Genomic DNA, 15236 nt, shown 5'->3' with positions numbered 1-15236 from the left:
TTGCAAGGAGAATATAGTGGTGCTTGCCAAGAGACACAGCAAACGCTGGTGCGTAGTGCAAGAGAAGGCAGGCAGGCTGTGCCATATTTCGTCGTTAGGTGGAATAAAAACTCTTTCCCGCAGACACATCAAAATTGTAAGAATCTTACTTGAATTAGTCTACCTAAATCCGAATCCGGTCCTAAACGTTCCCTATGCTATGACTCCAAATGCGTAGATACCTCTTAATTCGTCCCAGAGCTCCTAAGCTCCCTTACCAGATTCATTCATGCCAAATAAATCTATCAACGCCAACAATGACCGAGCCACTATGAACCGATCGTGAACTATCACGCTGTCTTCTCCTTCTTTAAGGAACCCATATTGGCCCTTTCTGTCTAACAAAACACTCCTAATACCAGCACGTTGTGAACATAAAACATCCTTCTTATAATCGTCTCCTACATGCCACCAATGGTCTTTTATCTCGGCCTTGCTCAAGCCTTTCAATGAATGTTCTCCATTTTTCAGCTCCAGTAGCTTTGTGCCTATCTTTTCGAAAAATGCTGGATCGGGTTTAGAAAGCTCTAGGTGATAGCTCAAAAATATGTTCTCTTTGCCGAAATAATCGATCAGTCCGAACGTGTGCAACACCAGGTGGGTCACCTGTTCATCTGCGTTGCTGGCCACGGCCGGTATTACCCCATTCTTAGCCAATGCTTGTAGGAGAGGCTCGACATCTTCAAATACGTGGTAAGCTGCATGAGAGGAGAAATGAGAGGCAATCTCAGATACGACCGCGTCCATGATTGTAGGCTCTCCATCGTAAAACACTCTATTCAAAAGCGTTTTCCAGAATATCTCAATAGGCCAACCAGCTGATTTACCGTAATTGGGATACTCCTGACACAATTGAGAGTAGTGCTGTCTGTATCTGGTAGAAATCTCCTCCTCACTCGGCCAATTGCCTTTGTATCTCGTAACTATTGCATGGTATTGTTGGTGCACCGGTGCCACTGGCTCGTAGATGGTATCATAGGCATCAAATGAAACTACTAGAGGTTTGACGACTTTCACCGGACGAACGTTCAATTCACTAGGCTGGGGACTTGCAGAATCCATCAAGGGACTTTTGCTTATATTCTTTCCTATCTGATTAACTAATCGGGTGAATTTAGTCGTATTTACCGTTTTATATGCTGGGATTGTTGGCATTAACGTGTATTTTGGTACTATCTTAGCTTTCAAGGAGCTCGCTTATTAGAAGCATGAACTTTTGCGCGATGTGAGAAGTAGTGAGGGGTTTATCTTAAAATTAGAAGAACATTTGACACAATCAGTCAATCTACAATAAATTCAGCTGGTACTACTACAGGTGCTCTGATAATTGCGCCTCTAATAAATATCAGCCTTTCATTGTTGATAGAGACGTATTCAAGACAGAATTCCTAGCATGCACTGATTGCCTGGGAGTTAAAAGGGGACACCTTTATAAGGAGTTTTTATCAGGTGTTGATCAATGATCAATGGTGTTTCTTACTGCTGTGTAACAGAAAGGGATTTATTTGGTCTTTTAGTCCATTGGAACAGTCGTCTTATGATATTCAGAATGCCTGGCTGAATTGATCCGAGATCAAATTCATCAATGGCTGCTAGCAGCAAGTACACCTTCACACTACTGCTAACTCTGTATACAAGAGTACTGCTTCTGCAACTGTTATTGGTAATCCAGTCTGAGTAACTCAATGGAACCGTTGATCCTGCACCTTTTGTGGTTATGTCCGTGCTTATGTAATCATACATATGGAAATTTCAATTTTTTTTTTATGCATGCATTCTGTTAAACTTCTCCAACAAATCGTTGTTGCAAGATCTTTACACATTAATGGAAGATTTTGGCCCAGTAGTCCGCTATGGACCGATAACAGCTCTTCAGTTTAAAGACGGAAAACTTTACTCTGGAAACGGGCCTTCCATTGAAGTGTATGACTATGTGACAGGAGAGATGGTGGGACAAAGAACCGTCTTTAAAGATAATAGAGTCCATGGGTTACAAGGTTCCAATGACGGCAGTTCAGTGGCTATTCATGGTGCTAAATCTCTGCTTATCTCTCGATGGGATCATTTGTTTGATGAGGAGAGGACACTAGATGAATTTTTTGTCAGTGATTGGATTATCTCAACTTCGTTCAGCTATGATAACTCCTTGTTGTACGTCCTGACGGCTCATAATGCTGTTTTGGTAATCTGTCTGAATTCACTTCAAATAATTGAAACTCTTCATTGCAACGAGAGAAGTATTTTGTACTCGGGATCAATCAGAGTTCTTCCTGATAAGGTTATCGTCTGTGCAGGAACAGTGATGAGTGGCATTTTATTATGGGACTTGAGCTCTCGTTCCGTTATTCACAATCTAAAAGGTCATGAAGGCTCCATATTTGGAGTACAAGCTGACACTAACGGAGAATTGGTGGTGTCCTGTTCCGATGATCGATCTGTCAAAGTGTGGGATCTTGAATCTGGGGAATGTCTCATGAGTGGATGGGGTCACGGGGCTAGAATTTGGAGTTTACAGTTTTATGACAATAATACCAAAGTATTTAGTGCTTCTGAGGACTGTACAGCCCGCTCTTGGGCTGTAGACAGAGAAAAAGGGGAACTTAAGTGCTTGAAAGTTTTTGACACTCATTATGGAAAGCATATTTGGGGTGCAGCTATTTCTCAGGATGAATTAATAGCGGCTACTGGAGGAGCTGATGGGAGAATAAGACTAGTCGATCTGAATAGTAAACTGGCCAGGAAAGGGTTTCAAGAATTAGAATTTTCTGTAGACTCCATCAGTAAATCGACCGGTTCACCGTTTGCCAAAGATGAAATCTTGAAAGGAGTTGCAGAGTTTGATAACCTGATTGTGGCAGTTACTTCAAAGGGTAAAATCTTACAGAAAACGGGGCAAGATAATTGGATACTAATAGAACAAGACCCATCCCTGGAAAATTTTGTCATTATGAAAAGTCAAAAAGAAAGAAGGTTGGTATTATTATCCAACAATAAAGGATACATTCGACTCCTGCAATTTGATCGCTTGCTTATTCAAGACATTTTGATACCTAATTCTGTGTTTGAACATAGTAAATCCAACATTTCTAATGTCTTGATTGCCGATTACGACGAACATTCAGTTCTTATCTGTACTGAAACTCCCAACCCTAAAGAGCCATTTCTTCTCACCATCATAGACTTGGAGGAGAACATCAAGTTCACTCAGCACACATTAATCAAACCAGACATGAGATTTGTCTCTAGTTGTATTTCTTTTGATATTGTCAACAAATGGTTACTAATTGGTTCCAGGTATACCACCATCGCCTTGTATGATATCTCAACTTTGAAAAATGATTTAGAGCCTTTTAAAGTGTGGAAGAAATACGTTCCTGGTGACACGATCTCATCTTTGAAAGTGTTATCCTCCATTGAAGATGAATCTCTGATAATTTTAACAACTAGAGATGGGTGGTTCTACTACATTCAATTGTCAAAATCAAACAATAGCATTACTGATTTAATTGTTCAAGAGAACAGAGTTCAGAAAGGTTTCGTGGAGGGCTGTTTTATTCATCCGTCAAGTGGGGATTTACTGCTCTACGGATTCAAGTCTTCCTTATTTTTTCTGTGGAATGAAACCAAACAACTAGAAGTTTTTAATGAGATTTGCGGAGGGCCTCATAGATTGTGGCAATTCAACATCAGAGATGCAAATACCAATGACTACTCATTCATTTATACTCGAGCCTCCGTTTTGAACGTCAGACATACCGGATCCTCCTTGTGGAAAGGAGATAGTATTTTAAGGCAAGGAACACATGGAAGGGAAGTTCGTGATATATCTATTTCCTCAAGCTCTGTGAACGGAAAACGATTACTGCTCACTGGCTCCGAAGATACAACATTGAAACTCTCCAGCATAGATGAAAACTCCTTAGAAATCACTCAATATTGGACTCTTAGAAAGCATGTTAGTGGTCTTCAAAAGGCCAAGATAATTCATCAAGATAAGGAGCTTGGTTTACAATATGCTTTGAGTTCTGCTGCAAGAGAGGAATTCTTTGTATGGTTGATCTCTGAAAGTATCCAGGGAAGCGTACCTTTGATCTCTAATTATGCTACTTTGCCACCATCAAGTGAAATACATCCTGATCTTCGTATTATGGACTTTGATGTTATGAAACGAGCCGATGAAAGCGGTAAAGTTACGGGCTTCTTGATATCCACAGTGTATTCAGATTCTACTATCAAAGTATGGGATTTTTCAATTACAAAAAGAGAGTTCCGGCTAGTAATTGACGGAAAATATACCACCATTTGCATATGGAATGTGAAGTTCCTTCAACTTGGAGGCAATCTGTACATTTTGACGGCAGGTACTGACGGGCACGTTTGCATCTGGGATATCACACATTCTTTGAATGACAGTGGCTACAGCCTTTTATCTGGGGGTCAAATCCAGGGACATTGCATCGGCGGATCCAAATTGGGAGAGCTACTGGTTAAACAGCAAATCCATCAATCCGGGATCAAAGCTATGGACTTTGTTCAAGCTTCCAGTACTGAACTACTCATTATTACTGGAGGTGATGACAATGCACTGGGGTTACTGAATCTGACGTTTACACCTGAAAAATCTACTCTAAACTTGAGCATTGTTGATTTTAAAGACTCTGCCGCTACTTCCACCATTACGGGCCTCAATGTAATTGATTCTAGCACGTTTTTCACCACCTCTGTTGATCAAGTAGTTCGAATTTGGAAGATTGACCAGGACAAACTAGTTCTACAGGCTCAAAAACGAACTGCTGTTGCAGATACCGGATGCTCAGATGTCTGTAATATTTCTGGCAAAAACTACGCCGTAATCGGTGGAGCTGGGTTATCACTATGGGGCGTTAACTGACCTTAAATAATCCTTTACTATGTACATTGTTTACACATGAAAATTCAGAAATTCCAACCTTTATTCTATTTAACCTTGACGTTGCTTGTGTTTGCCATTGACTTTGCAAAGAACGTAAACCCTGCCCTTTCTCTTGGCGATGTAGCAATGTGGACAGAACTTCTTCACGGATGTCCTGACTTTGTAGTTTCTGATACTTTGAAGCGTCATGTTGTTAGCTGGACCAACCATCTGCGGACCCGTATAATTTAGGCCGGAGCGACAAAAGGATGTTCTTCCGAACCTCATGAATGTGTTTATGAACTTCAACATTTTCGAATGGACTCTGCGATAACGATGTTGAAGAAGCGGGTGATGATCCTGGTTCGTCTAGTTAATTTTTCAGATGAAAGAATTCGCGGCCCACTTTGGTGAATCTTCCCTAGGGGACAATATGCAGCTGGTGCACGACTAAAGTTTCCCAAACTCCAGTATCTGCAATAAATCACCCTAACCATACCTAAGGAGTTGGCTGTAAATCATGGAAGGATGGAACGAAATCAATCGAGTTCCATGCATGAGGCCTTCTTTTAGGATTTCTGATCCAACCCGGCAAAGTGTCCCTTCTGCTTTACTTTTTGACGACTCCCATGACCTGACCTGGATTGGTTCAGAAGATGGCTTTGTCAAGTCGCTGGCCGACCAAATGCTCACGCCCTATACATCATTTCGGTGCCATAGCTCTAAAGTGCTCCAATTGCTTAATAACAAAAGAGGAATTTTATCTCTGAGTGAAAATTCAATCAAATTGACCTCGAGGACTGGACTGTGCCGGATGAACCTGCACGACATCTCTGTGAATCATTCACGTTCAATGGCCTACACGTCCAATACAGAAAACGAAGTTCTCTTGGGAGGATTTCAAGGAAAGTTGGTGAAATTGAATTTGATGAGAGGTGAGATCTCAGACACGATTCCTTATGATGCACCTGTTTACACAATGAGTGCCAACCTGAGTCAAATTTGTTTAGGTAGGGTTGATGGTACCGTGGATATCTTAGACCCTAGGTCCAATGATATTATAGCGAGTTTTTCTGGCCATATGAGGACGCTATCCAGCATGGACTGTAGAGGTAACACTCTGATAACAACAGGATATTCAGTGAGAAACGGTACGTTCTATGCAGACCCTATAGCCAATTTGTACGACTTGAGAACTAAAAGTTTGATGCCCCCGGTGACCTTCCCGGCAGGTGCTTCATTTGTCAAGTTACATCCTAAACTTCCAAATGTCGCCATTTTAGCATCTTCAGCTGGCTTAATTCATTTCGTGAATTTGTATTCCCCTATGAATGTATCCCTTTATCAGGCCGATGTGGGATCTTATATGAATAATTTTGAAGTATCACCCTCTGGTGATTTTATGGGTTTCACTGATAGTTTTCAAAATGTACATCTATGGTCCAATGCGCCGGATTTATCATCTGCCCACATACCGAACCTCGCATCGTCATTGGAACAGGCTACCATGTTACCACCACCTGCAAATTCGGATATCATTCCAGCAGATTCAGACAGTACAGTTCCCCTGAGCTCTATTGGGATGCCTTACTATGACCAGCCGTTACTTTCGAATTGGCCTTTTGATATGAAGTTCTCTCTGGGACACGTTCCTAAGAAGATTAATCCCGAGCTCATCAATAGTTCAAAGAGCGTCGTTGAAAACTACAATGCCCATGCTTTCGGCCAAAACAATTTACCATCAGGAATGGGCGTAAACATGAATATACCTGGTGTTTTCAAAACCGATACAGATACAAGGATTGCTGTGTACAGCAGAGAGAAGTATGGACCCAGGAATGTGGCCCAACCTTATTACAGGCTACATGATAGAAGCAATCAGAAAAACAAATTTGTTCCCAAGTTCATCAGTGAAAGATTGGATGTGGACGAGAAAAGTAGCAGCACGGCCGAGAATACAAACTCTGATTTCAAAGATACATTGTATGAGCAGCTGTTTGACTGCAAGCCCCATTCCTCTCAAGAAGTGCCATATTGCTTTACCAAACTGGACATTCATTACAGTAAGTTTGGGGTACATGACTTTGATTTTGAGTTTTTCAACAAAACCAACCTATCCGGATTGGAGTCTCATGTTCAAAGTGCCTATTGCAACAGTCTCTTACAACTTTACCGATTTGCACCACTTATGTTCAACTACGCTGTAGGATCTTTGGCGGAAGAGAGTGTTGATAACAATTCCCTCTTAACAGAACTAGGATTTTTGTTTGACATGATGGTAAAAGCAAGCGGGCAACATATTGCCCCTTCTAACTTCCAAAAGATGCTGAGCAAAATACCAGAAGCTAGTCGGATTCTTGACATATATAACAACGGCTACAATAGAGATGAGCACAGCCAAAGAGTGCTAATACAATCTTTCAATAATTTTTTGTTGGAAAGGATTTCTTTGGATGAAATGAACCAAGCAAAAAGCAATGCTCCTCACATATTCAATACCATTATGGGAATACCAGTGGAGTGTGAGTTTATTGGCGTTGGGTGTGGTTTGAGAAAGATTGGAAATACAACTCTCTATTCTCTGGACGTTAGACATCCAAAGACTAATAATGTTGTTCTCAATAAGAAACTAAATCACAGTATTATTCCCTATATTGAGTTGGCTCTCAGCAGAAACTTGTCTGTCAACATGGCATGTGATAACTGTAATGAGACCCATGCTTTTGACACATTGTACACAGTGAAAGATTTGCCTCCAATTTTATCGTTGAACTTGGAACTCACTAACCAAGAACTTTCGGAATTGAAGGCTTCTAAAACAAATTGGCTTGCATCAGAGTTCTATGCCAGCATGAATAAGGGAAGGATATGCTTGAAAAGTATAACAACTGGGTTCCGCCATTTGAAATATGAATTGTTGGGATACGTTGCGCAAGTGACCGATAAAGAAGGAAACTCTAACCTTGTAACATTCGTGAAGGTAGGCAAAGACGAGTGGTTTTTGTTCAACGACTTTTTGGTGATGCCAATTTCTGAGCATGAAGTGTTGAATTTAAATTATTGGTGGAAGAAGCCTGTCATTGTTATTTACAAGAACTCTGAAAGCACCAACATGTTTGACTATGAGGGCTGGAGGCAGAATTTGAATCAGGATATTCTGTACAGAGATCATTTCAGCCGTGGAACTAGAGAAGGAAAAATTATTGAGTACGAACTATTGACCAAAGAAGAGGCCCCACAACCAGGAACACTTGTTGCTATAGATGCAGAGTTTGTCGTGATAGAGCCAGAACTGGTTGAGTTTAATAGTGATGGTACCAAGAAAGTGATTCGACCACTGAAGAATTCTCTTGCAAGAGTTTCTGTATTGAGGGGGGATACTGGACCCAAAGAGGGAATCCCATTTATTGACGATTATGTCATTATCGAAGAGCCTATAAACGATTACCTGACATCATGGTCGGGCATTGAACCCGATGATTTGAACCTTGAAAAATCGAAGAGAAGTTTAACGACGTTGCAAGCAGTCTATAGAAAATTGTGGTTGTTATTGAACTTGGGGTGCATCTTTGTCGGACATGGTCTGATCAATGATTTTAGAACCATTAATTTGAGTGTCCCCAAACAACAAGTAAGAGACACTGCCGAGTTGTACTTTTTGAAGAAGGAAAAAAGGAAATTATCGTTGAAATTTTTAACATATGCCGTCCTGAGACGGGAAGTTCAAAAAGGAAACCATGATTCAATTGAAGATGCCAAGGCAGCATTGATGCTTTACAGAAAGTATATACAGTTGAATAATACTGGAGAGCTCCAACACACTCTCGAGGAAGTGTACATGGAGGGACAGATGTTGAGTTTCAAAGTTCCGACATGATTAATAAAATGTGTACTATAAATATTCTTAACATAGAGTAAAGAAATACCCTATCTTGACATTTAGTTTGTCAATCAATTCTGGGTCATTCCTACACCATATCTTGTGAATCAACGCAACGACGAATTCACTATCTTGTGAACTATAAGGGTCCAACCCCATTTCGTAAATGTCATTGTACTCGATTATTAAATGGTCGGATTTGTGGTCTTGTATATGGCAATTGATTAGCTGGATCAGCACTTCGAATATTTTACGAGTTTGTTGTTGAAAGTATTCCACAATGTATATGGATGGTGAGGTGACGTCTGACGAGTTGGTGACAGAATCTGGCTCATCGGTGTACCTGAAAATCTTCAACAAGTCTTCCTTCAAAAGCTCAACGTCTTGCAATTCTATATCTTCACCTGCGCTAGCCCACCACTTGAAGATCTTGTATAAATACTCTGACCACGACTGTTTTTCAACACATTTGGAATAGTCCTTCCTGTTCTCTGGTTCTCCTTGCTGAAGGGCGATGAAGTTTTGGAGAATATCAAATTTGCGACTATCCCTTCGAGTGCAGAAAGAGAATTCATTATTATTGTCTGCTGAAGTGGAAATGCTTGCTATGTCAAGACTATTGTCAGGTAACTTAACTGTGGAAGTGAATAATGGGTTTTCAAGAAGAATCACATCTCTAGTGGAGGCTATGAAACCAGTTTTTCTAACTGCAACAAAGCTGGGAATGGACGATACGTCCTTGAGACAAATGTTGTAGAGTAATTGATAGTATTGTAGGTTTTGAAATTGGTTGACTGAATCATGGTGGTCTGTATCAGCATTCGTCAATCTTTGCATAGATTTTATTAGTTCATTTTGCAATTCTAAAGGAATTATCGATAGTATTGACATGTGGTATGATATCTTATTCATTTTTTCCACTGACGAGCCTCCGTAGATTAAAACAGGCTCTCTAAGCAGTGATAATTTCCATAATGGGAAGATGAGGGGGCCTAATGTAGCTACGGTGTCTTGCATTGAAAGAATCATATGATCGGGATTTGGCGGAACAGACTCTTCATCTTCTAATGTTATTATGGATGGTTTCTTGTTTAGAGACTTAATTGCCTCTTTGAACTTATCGGATGATGATTTATAGTGGTATTTTTCAAACGTTGACTCCAAGAGCAGAGAGTCTATTTCATCATTCAAATCGTCAGATGGAACAATTTCATCGAAAAGTGATTCCAAGACGTCATAGTAGTTCCAGCAGCTTGAATAGATGTGTGGGATCCAAGTGTGATATCTGCTGCTTGTAACTGTTGAGATATATGAGTCGTTCAATTCTGATGGATCAATAAGGATTCCCAACGAGTACATCAGCACTTTAGAACGGTCATGCGATATTTGTTCAGAAAATAGTCCATTTTGCCGGAAGATTGATATTCCGTACAGTAGGGTGTTATTGGGTTGAAACATCACGAACTGTAGACTGTCTTTGGAGACTGAATGTAAGCCACTGGGGAAGGACTTGTATTCCAGATCGGTGATGAAAGATTCATTTTGGGTGAGAGATTGATCCACGGATTTGATCCATATGAGGTCATAGCCTCTTCTGACATCAAACTTTGTGAGAAATAGGGTATGTATTGGAAAGTTGGCCAGTGATTGGGAAGGCATGGGATGGGTGTAGGGCGGTGGAGGTTAGTGTGTTTGGTTTTGATTAGAATTTCGCTTAGGCGAGGGTAGTGGTTAGAGGGAGGGGTGAGGGGAGAAGTTGAGGAGGTCGCTAGGTATGAACGGGAGACACTGATAGTAGTATATGGAGACCTGGTAACTGGTGAAGGATATGGGGGAGCAACGGTCTTTGGCCTGTGTGGTTTGTAATTGTTTGTAATGGTTTAAAATAAGTGTTTCAGAGGTTGCTGCAGTCACTAGTAAGAAGCTTTACTAGGGAGAGCAATGAGGAGTATCTGGAAGAAGAACCCTATAAGACTTTAGGGTCCTGATGACAATCAAGGAGCCAATAGAAAGCTTCAGGGAAGAAAGTTTATCTGCTAAGAACATTCTCCTGGCGTAACTGTCAGATCCCTGAGAAAACCCAGAGACTTAGGGTGATCAAATTAAGATTGAATAAATTAGAGAGATATAAAGCGAAGATAAACGCACATGTCACCTACAGATAAGCCTTTTTCCTTGGAATTGCTTCTAGACTTAGCATTGGCGTGGTTGCTAATTTGGATGGTGTCCAACACATCAACAGGGTATAACCAAATTAAACAACTTTTCCGTCAATCCAGGACTTCGTGGCCAAGTTGGTTAAGGCGTGCGACTGTTAATCGCAAGATCGTGAGTTCAACCCTCACCGAGGTCGATTTTTTTCGTCCGCAACGTTCTCCCCGACCTACCCAAGCATTTTTCCTTTCGCTTAGTCTTGCACCACGGACAATCTTTTCCGATTTGACATGAATAGATGGCGCGAAAACTAGCCATAGGCCAATTTTAAAATTATCAATTTTTCCTGCCCTACTTTAGGGGTATGAGCGATGTTGAAACGGAGCTTACTGGTTGACGTGATTCGCACTCAAATCCGATTTTGGCATTCTGTTTAGTTTTATCTGTATTGGTCCAGGCTTCCGGTTAAATGAGATCGCGAAACCAATTATTATGGGCCTACGCCATGGCATGGCATGAACCCAGATTTGGACCCCCCACGAGATAACCCTTCGATGAGCATACTATTGTAAGTGAGGCGCCATCGAACCATGCGTCAATCGAGGTCGAGGATATTCGCTTCAATCAAGCGTCCTAGGTCGATAAAGAGTCGCACTGGCCTCTCTTAAGTACCCACTTCTAACTCGCTGCTTTGACCCACCCCTAATGGCTCATGATGACGCACGTCAAAACACCTATCATGGTCGTGATAGCCAAAGCAATATTTTTCCTTTGCATGGGAGAATCTTTTATCAATAGAATTGAATTGATTTGATGTTCAGATTCGGAAGTCAGAATTGCTTTTTCAAGATGATTATCATGCACGTTTATTGTGGTGTGTGAGTGTATGGATTAATTTAACTTGAGATAGGAATTTGGTATTTATACTGATACTGGTTTCAAGGCTTTTCCAGAAGGTGTTAACACAGCAGTGCTAATAACCACCAACCAATTATGTCCGCCTACAACTCAGAACTCATCGACATTGAGTTCAACAGGAAGAGTGACAGCCACAATTTGACTCATTTCAACACCAATTTCTACTATCAGTACGAGAACTCTGGCAACTTCAGGGATGAACTCTACTCTGAGTACTTTGTCCCCGAAGAACCAATTGTTCTGGACGACATGGGGCCTCCACCTTCGCTCTCCTCTGCGTCAGTGATGTCCTCTCCTATGTCAGACGTCTCTAGACAGTTCACGGTGGGCGGTGCTCCTTCGCTGAACTCCGAGCCAAGCTCGCTGGATTTGTCCGAGCTGTTCTCTGGAATGGGCAAGGAGGAGACAGTCCAGTGTATCTCACCAATGAGCATCGAAAACGGCCGTAACGCTGTTGTCAATGGCGTTCTGGCTGAGGGGAGAGAAAATTCGGATTTGAGTTTGAGAGTGACTGAGAGCAGCGTCGGTCAGGGGCTGAGTGGTCCGCTTGAAGAAGACACCATTGGTAACGAGTTTATCACCAATGTGTTCAACTTGGACCATGTTGCTACCAACCAGAGGCTCAACACCGCTTCTGTTTACGAGTTGAGCAACAGATTTGAGCATCCCGCAAGCTCCTCAATTTCTGTTATCTCACCATCATCCGTTCCATCTTCAGTCTCCTCCATGGAGTCTATCAAGCCCCCAACGAGCGTGAGCTCTTTTTCATCCTTCTCTTCTGCCTCTTCATCCTCCAGTTACATTTCTCCCGCTTCTACCACCACCAACAACTCCACCACCCCCACCAGCGCAGCTTCGTCGGCTGGCGACATAATATCAACCACCAACTTACAGCCCGCAGTTCTCCGAAATAGCATCGCAGAATCGAAGAAAAAGAACCACACAATTGATATAGTCACAGAGACCGGAGAGAGGAAGAAAATCTCCGACTCTAGACTGTCTTTACCAGAGCTGTCCAAGATCCTCAACCTCGCAAACAACCAGAAGGAGGCCTCTGTCAGAGAGAAAAACATCTTAAACATTCTCCAAACCACTCTCGGCTTCCCATTGGGACTCAAGACCTGGATCAGAGACACTTCCTCCCAAGAAAGGGACGCTTTGATCGACCAGCTCTACGTCAATGTCCAAGAGAACTACAACTATGGCTATTCTAAAGAAATCCTGGAGATTATCATTAGAAGAGCTTCTTACTACATGATGCAAGGACGTCTACGTAGAGAAAGAAGGGCCATGAGGAAAAAGATGCAAGGACGCTCTAGTTGAAAGAGGAAACAGAGTAGCAGGGACTTATTTTTTTTTTACTTCTTATCCTATGTAATCCAATTATTAATTTCAAAAGTACCATCTCATTGATGATTTATTGACCCAGTCGGCCCATTATCTGAGATAAGTGTATGCCCAATTTTTTTTCCTTGACAGGTTCAGGGCATGGCCCGAATCATCGGCGACGACGAGGGTCTATCTCGTTTTCGCTGGGAATCATCTATCAACCCAACCCAGCCCATGCAGTAAACTGTTTCGCGGCTTGCATACGGTTTGAAGTTTTATTTGCTCGTTTACCCCCGGAATGTGTGCAGACCAATGCACGTCTGGTTATTTCCTAATGGGGCAATACCTAACAATTACTCCACTTCAGAGTGTGCGGGTGGCAGATATCTCTTTTTTTTTCCTGTTTTAAGGTTCAGTTTTCCTCTCCCCTTTTGTTTGAGTTTGTGTGTGAGTCTTTGTGTTCTTTGTGTGTTTGTTTGCTTTGACAGGTTCAATTTGCTTCGTATAACTCGCTCCTTCAGTACACTCCACTTCAACCCATGGGCAACTCCACGTCTACAGACTCCGCTCGGCTGAAATCCCGTCTTAACCATGAGATTGTCCCGAATAGAAAACAGCACCTAAACTTCGTTGATTACAAGGATAAACCGTCAACTTCCACCGCAACAATCCTTTCCACCCAAGAGAAAGCCTCCAGGAAACAAAGCCCCAACTTGAGCGGTATCCCCACCGTTAATGACCAACTGATAACGATCCATGACACTTATATCGACCAGCTGGCGTCAACAACAACCGAAGAAGATGATGCGGAGGGCAATCTATCCCTGGTTACCACAATCTCATCTTCCAATTACTCTCTCAGTGATGCTGATGAAGAGCTGAACGATAATGCTTTACATAACGATAACGATTCACACCCAAAACCAAAAGCTAAAACTCTCAATGTTTTCTTGAAATGGAAACCTCTTCATTTCAAGTACTCCGATGATGTGTATATTATTGCTAATTTTCTGGATAACTGGTCCACTAAATGCTACCCCAAAGTGATTAAGGACGACAAAAACAAAAACATTGTATACCTTTGCTTCGAGTTTCAAAAGCTCCGAATAGGCTCCATATACAAGTTTCAGCTCATCGTCAACGATAACCTTACCATCATCGAGCATGATATCCTACCAAAAGCAACTACTTCCAGTGGGAATATTGTCAACTGGTTTGAAATTTCCACTGCTAACTTTGACTACCATGATGATCATGTCTATATCAAACCTCTAACTGTGACTTGCGAAGAGAAGGATCAAGGAAAGATCCACAACATTGCTCGAGCTAAGTCTCCCCATTTCAGTTCCGTATCTTCCACTAGGAATAACTCTGTTACATCTTTTTCCAAAGCAGCCAGCAGGTCTTCCAAATATTCCAGTGAAATTCCCTACTATTTCAATTCCGACGAGATAATCTATCCCCAGGATAAGCACCCTGCCAATACTAATCTCAATAGAAACCATTCCTTTTATCTCAAACTATTGAGCTTGCCCGAACCGCCTCTTCTTCCCCCATATTTAGATTCAATTTTACTTAACGACCGACACAAGACTAAATCAAAGAAACAAAGCTCAAAACCTCAAGCGTTGCATGGAAAGAATAGTAATATTAATGCTGACCGACGGTACTCACTTCCAATTAACAATCTAAATATTGCCGATAAGTACTCTAGGCCACAAGAATTTGTGGAAGATGAACAATCAATTGCTTCAGGACAAAAAAATAAGGAAGCAGACCACTCCATGTTCAAGAGAGGTTTCAAGGACAACTCGATGCACAACATCACAGAATCGATGGTTGCCAAAAGTCAAACCACAGAAAATCAACAGAGAGAAATTGTCCCTACGCATGTCATGTTGAACCACCTGATTACTTCCAATATTTCCAATGACATTATTCATGTTAGTGTTATTCACCGGTACCAGGGAAAGTACATTACCACGATTCTATATACTCCAGTTGATTCGTAAATAGCCATCGATG

At 41.6% G+C, this 15236-nt stretch overlaps 7 protein-coding genes across 7 annotated transcripts; 4 read left to right on the top strand and 3 right to left on the bottom strand.

The window, feature by feature from the left end:
- Positions 1-243: 243 nt before the first annotated feature.
- Positions 244-1194, bottom strand: PAS_chr1-1_0146 (uncharacterized protein; the record flags this gene model as incomplete). The annotated part of the gene is made up of 1 exon (XM_002489746.1): positions 244-1194. The coding sequence occupies one exon, from the start codon at positions 1192-1194 to the stop codon at positions 244-246; it is 951 nt and encodes a 316-aa protein (XP_002489791.1).
- A 670-nt stretch (positions 1195-1864) lies between these two features.
- Positions 1865-4930, top strand: PAS_chr1-1_0145 (Cytoplasmic protein with a role in regulation of Ty1 transposition; the record flags this gene model as incomplete). The annotated part of the gene is made up of 1 exon (XM_002489745.1): positions 1865-4930. One exon carries the CDS (start codon positions 1865-1867, stop codon positions 4928-4930), a length of 3066 nt encoding a protein of 1021 aa, XP_002489790.1.
- Positions 4931-4999: 69 nt separating this feature from the next.
- Positions 5000-5242, bottom strand: PAS_chr1-1_0144 (Homolog of the prokaryotic ribosomal protein L36; the record flags this gene model as incomplete). The annotated part of the gene is made up of 1 exon (XM_002489744.1): positions 5000-5242. The coding sequence occupies one exon, from the start codon at positions 5240-5242 to the stop codon at positions 5000-5002; it is 243 nt and encodes an 80-aa protein (XP_002489789.1).
- A 208-nt stretch (positions 5243-5450) lies between these two features.
- Positions 5451-8807, top strand: PAS_chr1-1_0143 (Essential subunit of the Pan2p-Pan3p poly(A)-ribonuclease comple; the record flags this gene model as incomplete). Its single annotated transcript, XM_002489743.1, has 1 exon — positions 5451-8807. The coding sequence occupies one exon, from the start codon at positions 5451-5453 to the stop codon at positions 8805-8807; it is 3357 nt and encodes a 1118-aa protein (XP_002489788.1).
- A 27-nt stretch (positions 8808-8834) lies between these two features.
- PAS_chr1-1_0142 (uncharacterized protein) lies at positions 8835-10469 on the bottom strand (the record flags this gene model as incomplete). Its single annotated transcript, XM_002489742.1, has 1 exon — positions 8835-10469. One exon carries the CDS (start codon positions 10467-10469, stop codon positions 8835-8837), a length of 1635 nt encoding a protein of 544 aa, XP_002489787.1.
- Positions 10470-11957: 1488 nt separating this feature from the next.
- On the top strand, positions 11958-13205 carry PAS_chr1-1_0141 (Non-essential protein of unknown function; the record flags this gene model as incomplete). The annotated part of the gene is made up of 1 exon (XM_002489741.1): positions 11958-13205. The coding sequence occupies one exon, from the start codon at positions 11958-11960 to the stop codon at positions 13203-13205; it is 1248 nt and encodes a 415-aa protein (XP_002489786.1).
- A 545-nt stretch (positions 13206-13750) lies between these two features.
- PAS_chr1-1_0140 (Hypothetical protein) lies at positions 13751-15223 on the top strand (the record flags this gene model as incomplete). Its single annotated transcript, XM_002489740.1, has 1 exon — positions 13751-15223. One exon carries the CDS (start codon positions 13751-13753, stop codon positions 15221-15223), a length of 1473 nt encoding a protein of 490 aa, XP_002489785.1.
- Positions 15224-15236: the final 13 nt, after the last annotated feature.

Source organism: Komagataella phaffii, chromosome 1, assembly GCF_000027005.1.
Source record: "Komagataella phaffii GS115 chromosome 1, complete sequence".
Taxonomy (NCBI): domain Eukaryota; kingdom Fungi; phylum Ascomycota; class Pichiomycetes; order Pichiales; family Pichiaceae; genus Komagataella; species Komagataella phaffii.
Note: the sequence above shows the minus strand (reverse complement) of the source record. Positions and strands in the feature narration are given on the sequence as shown.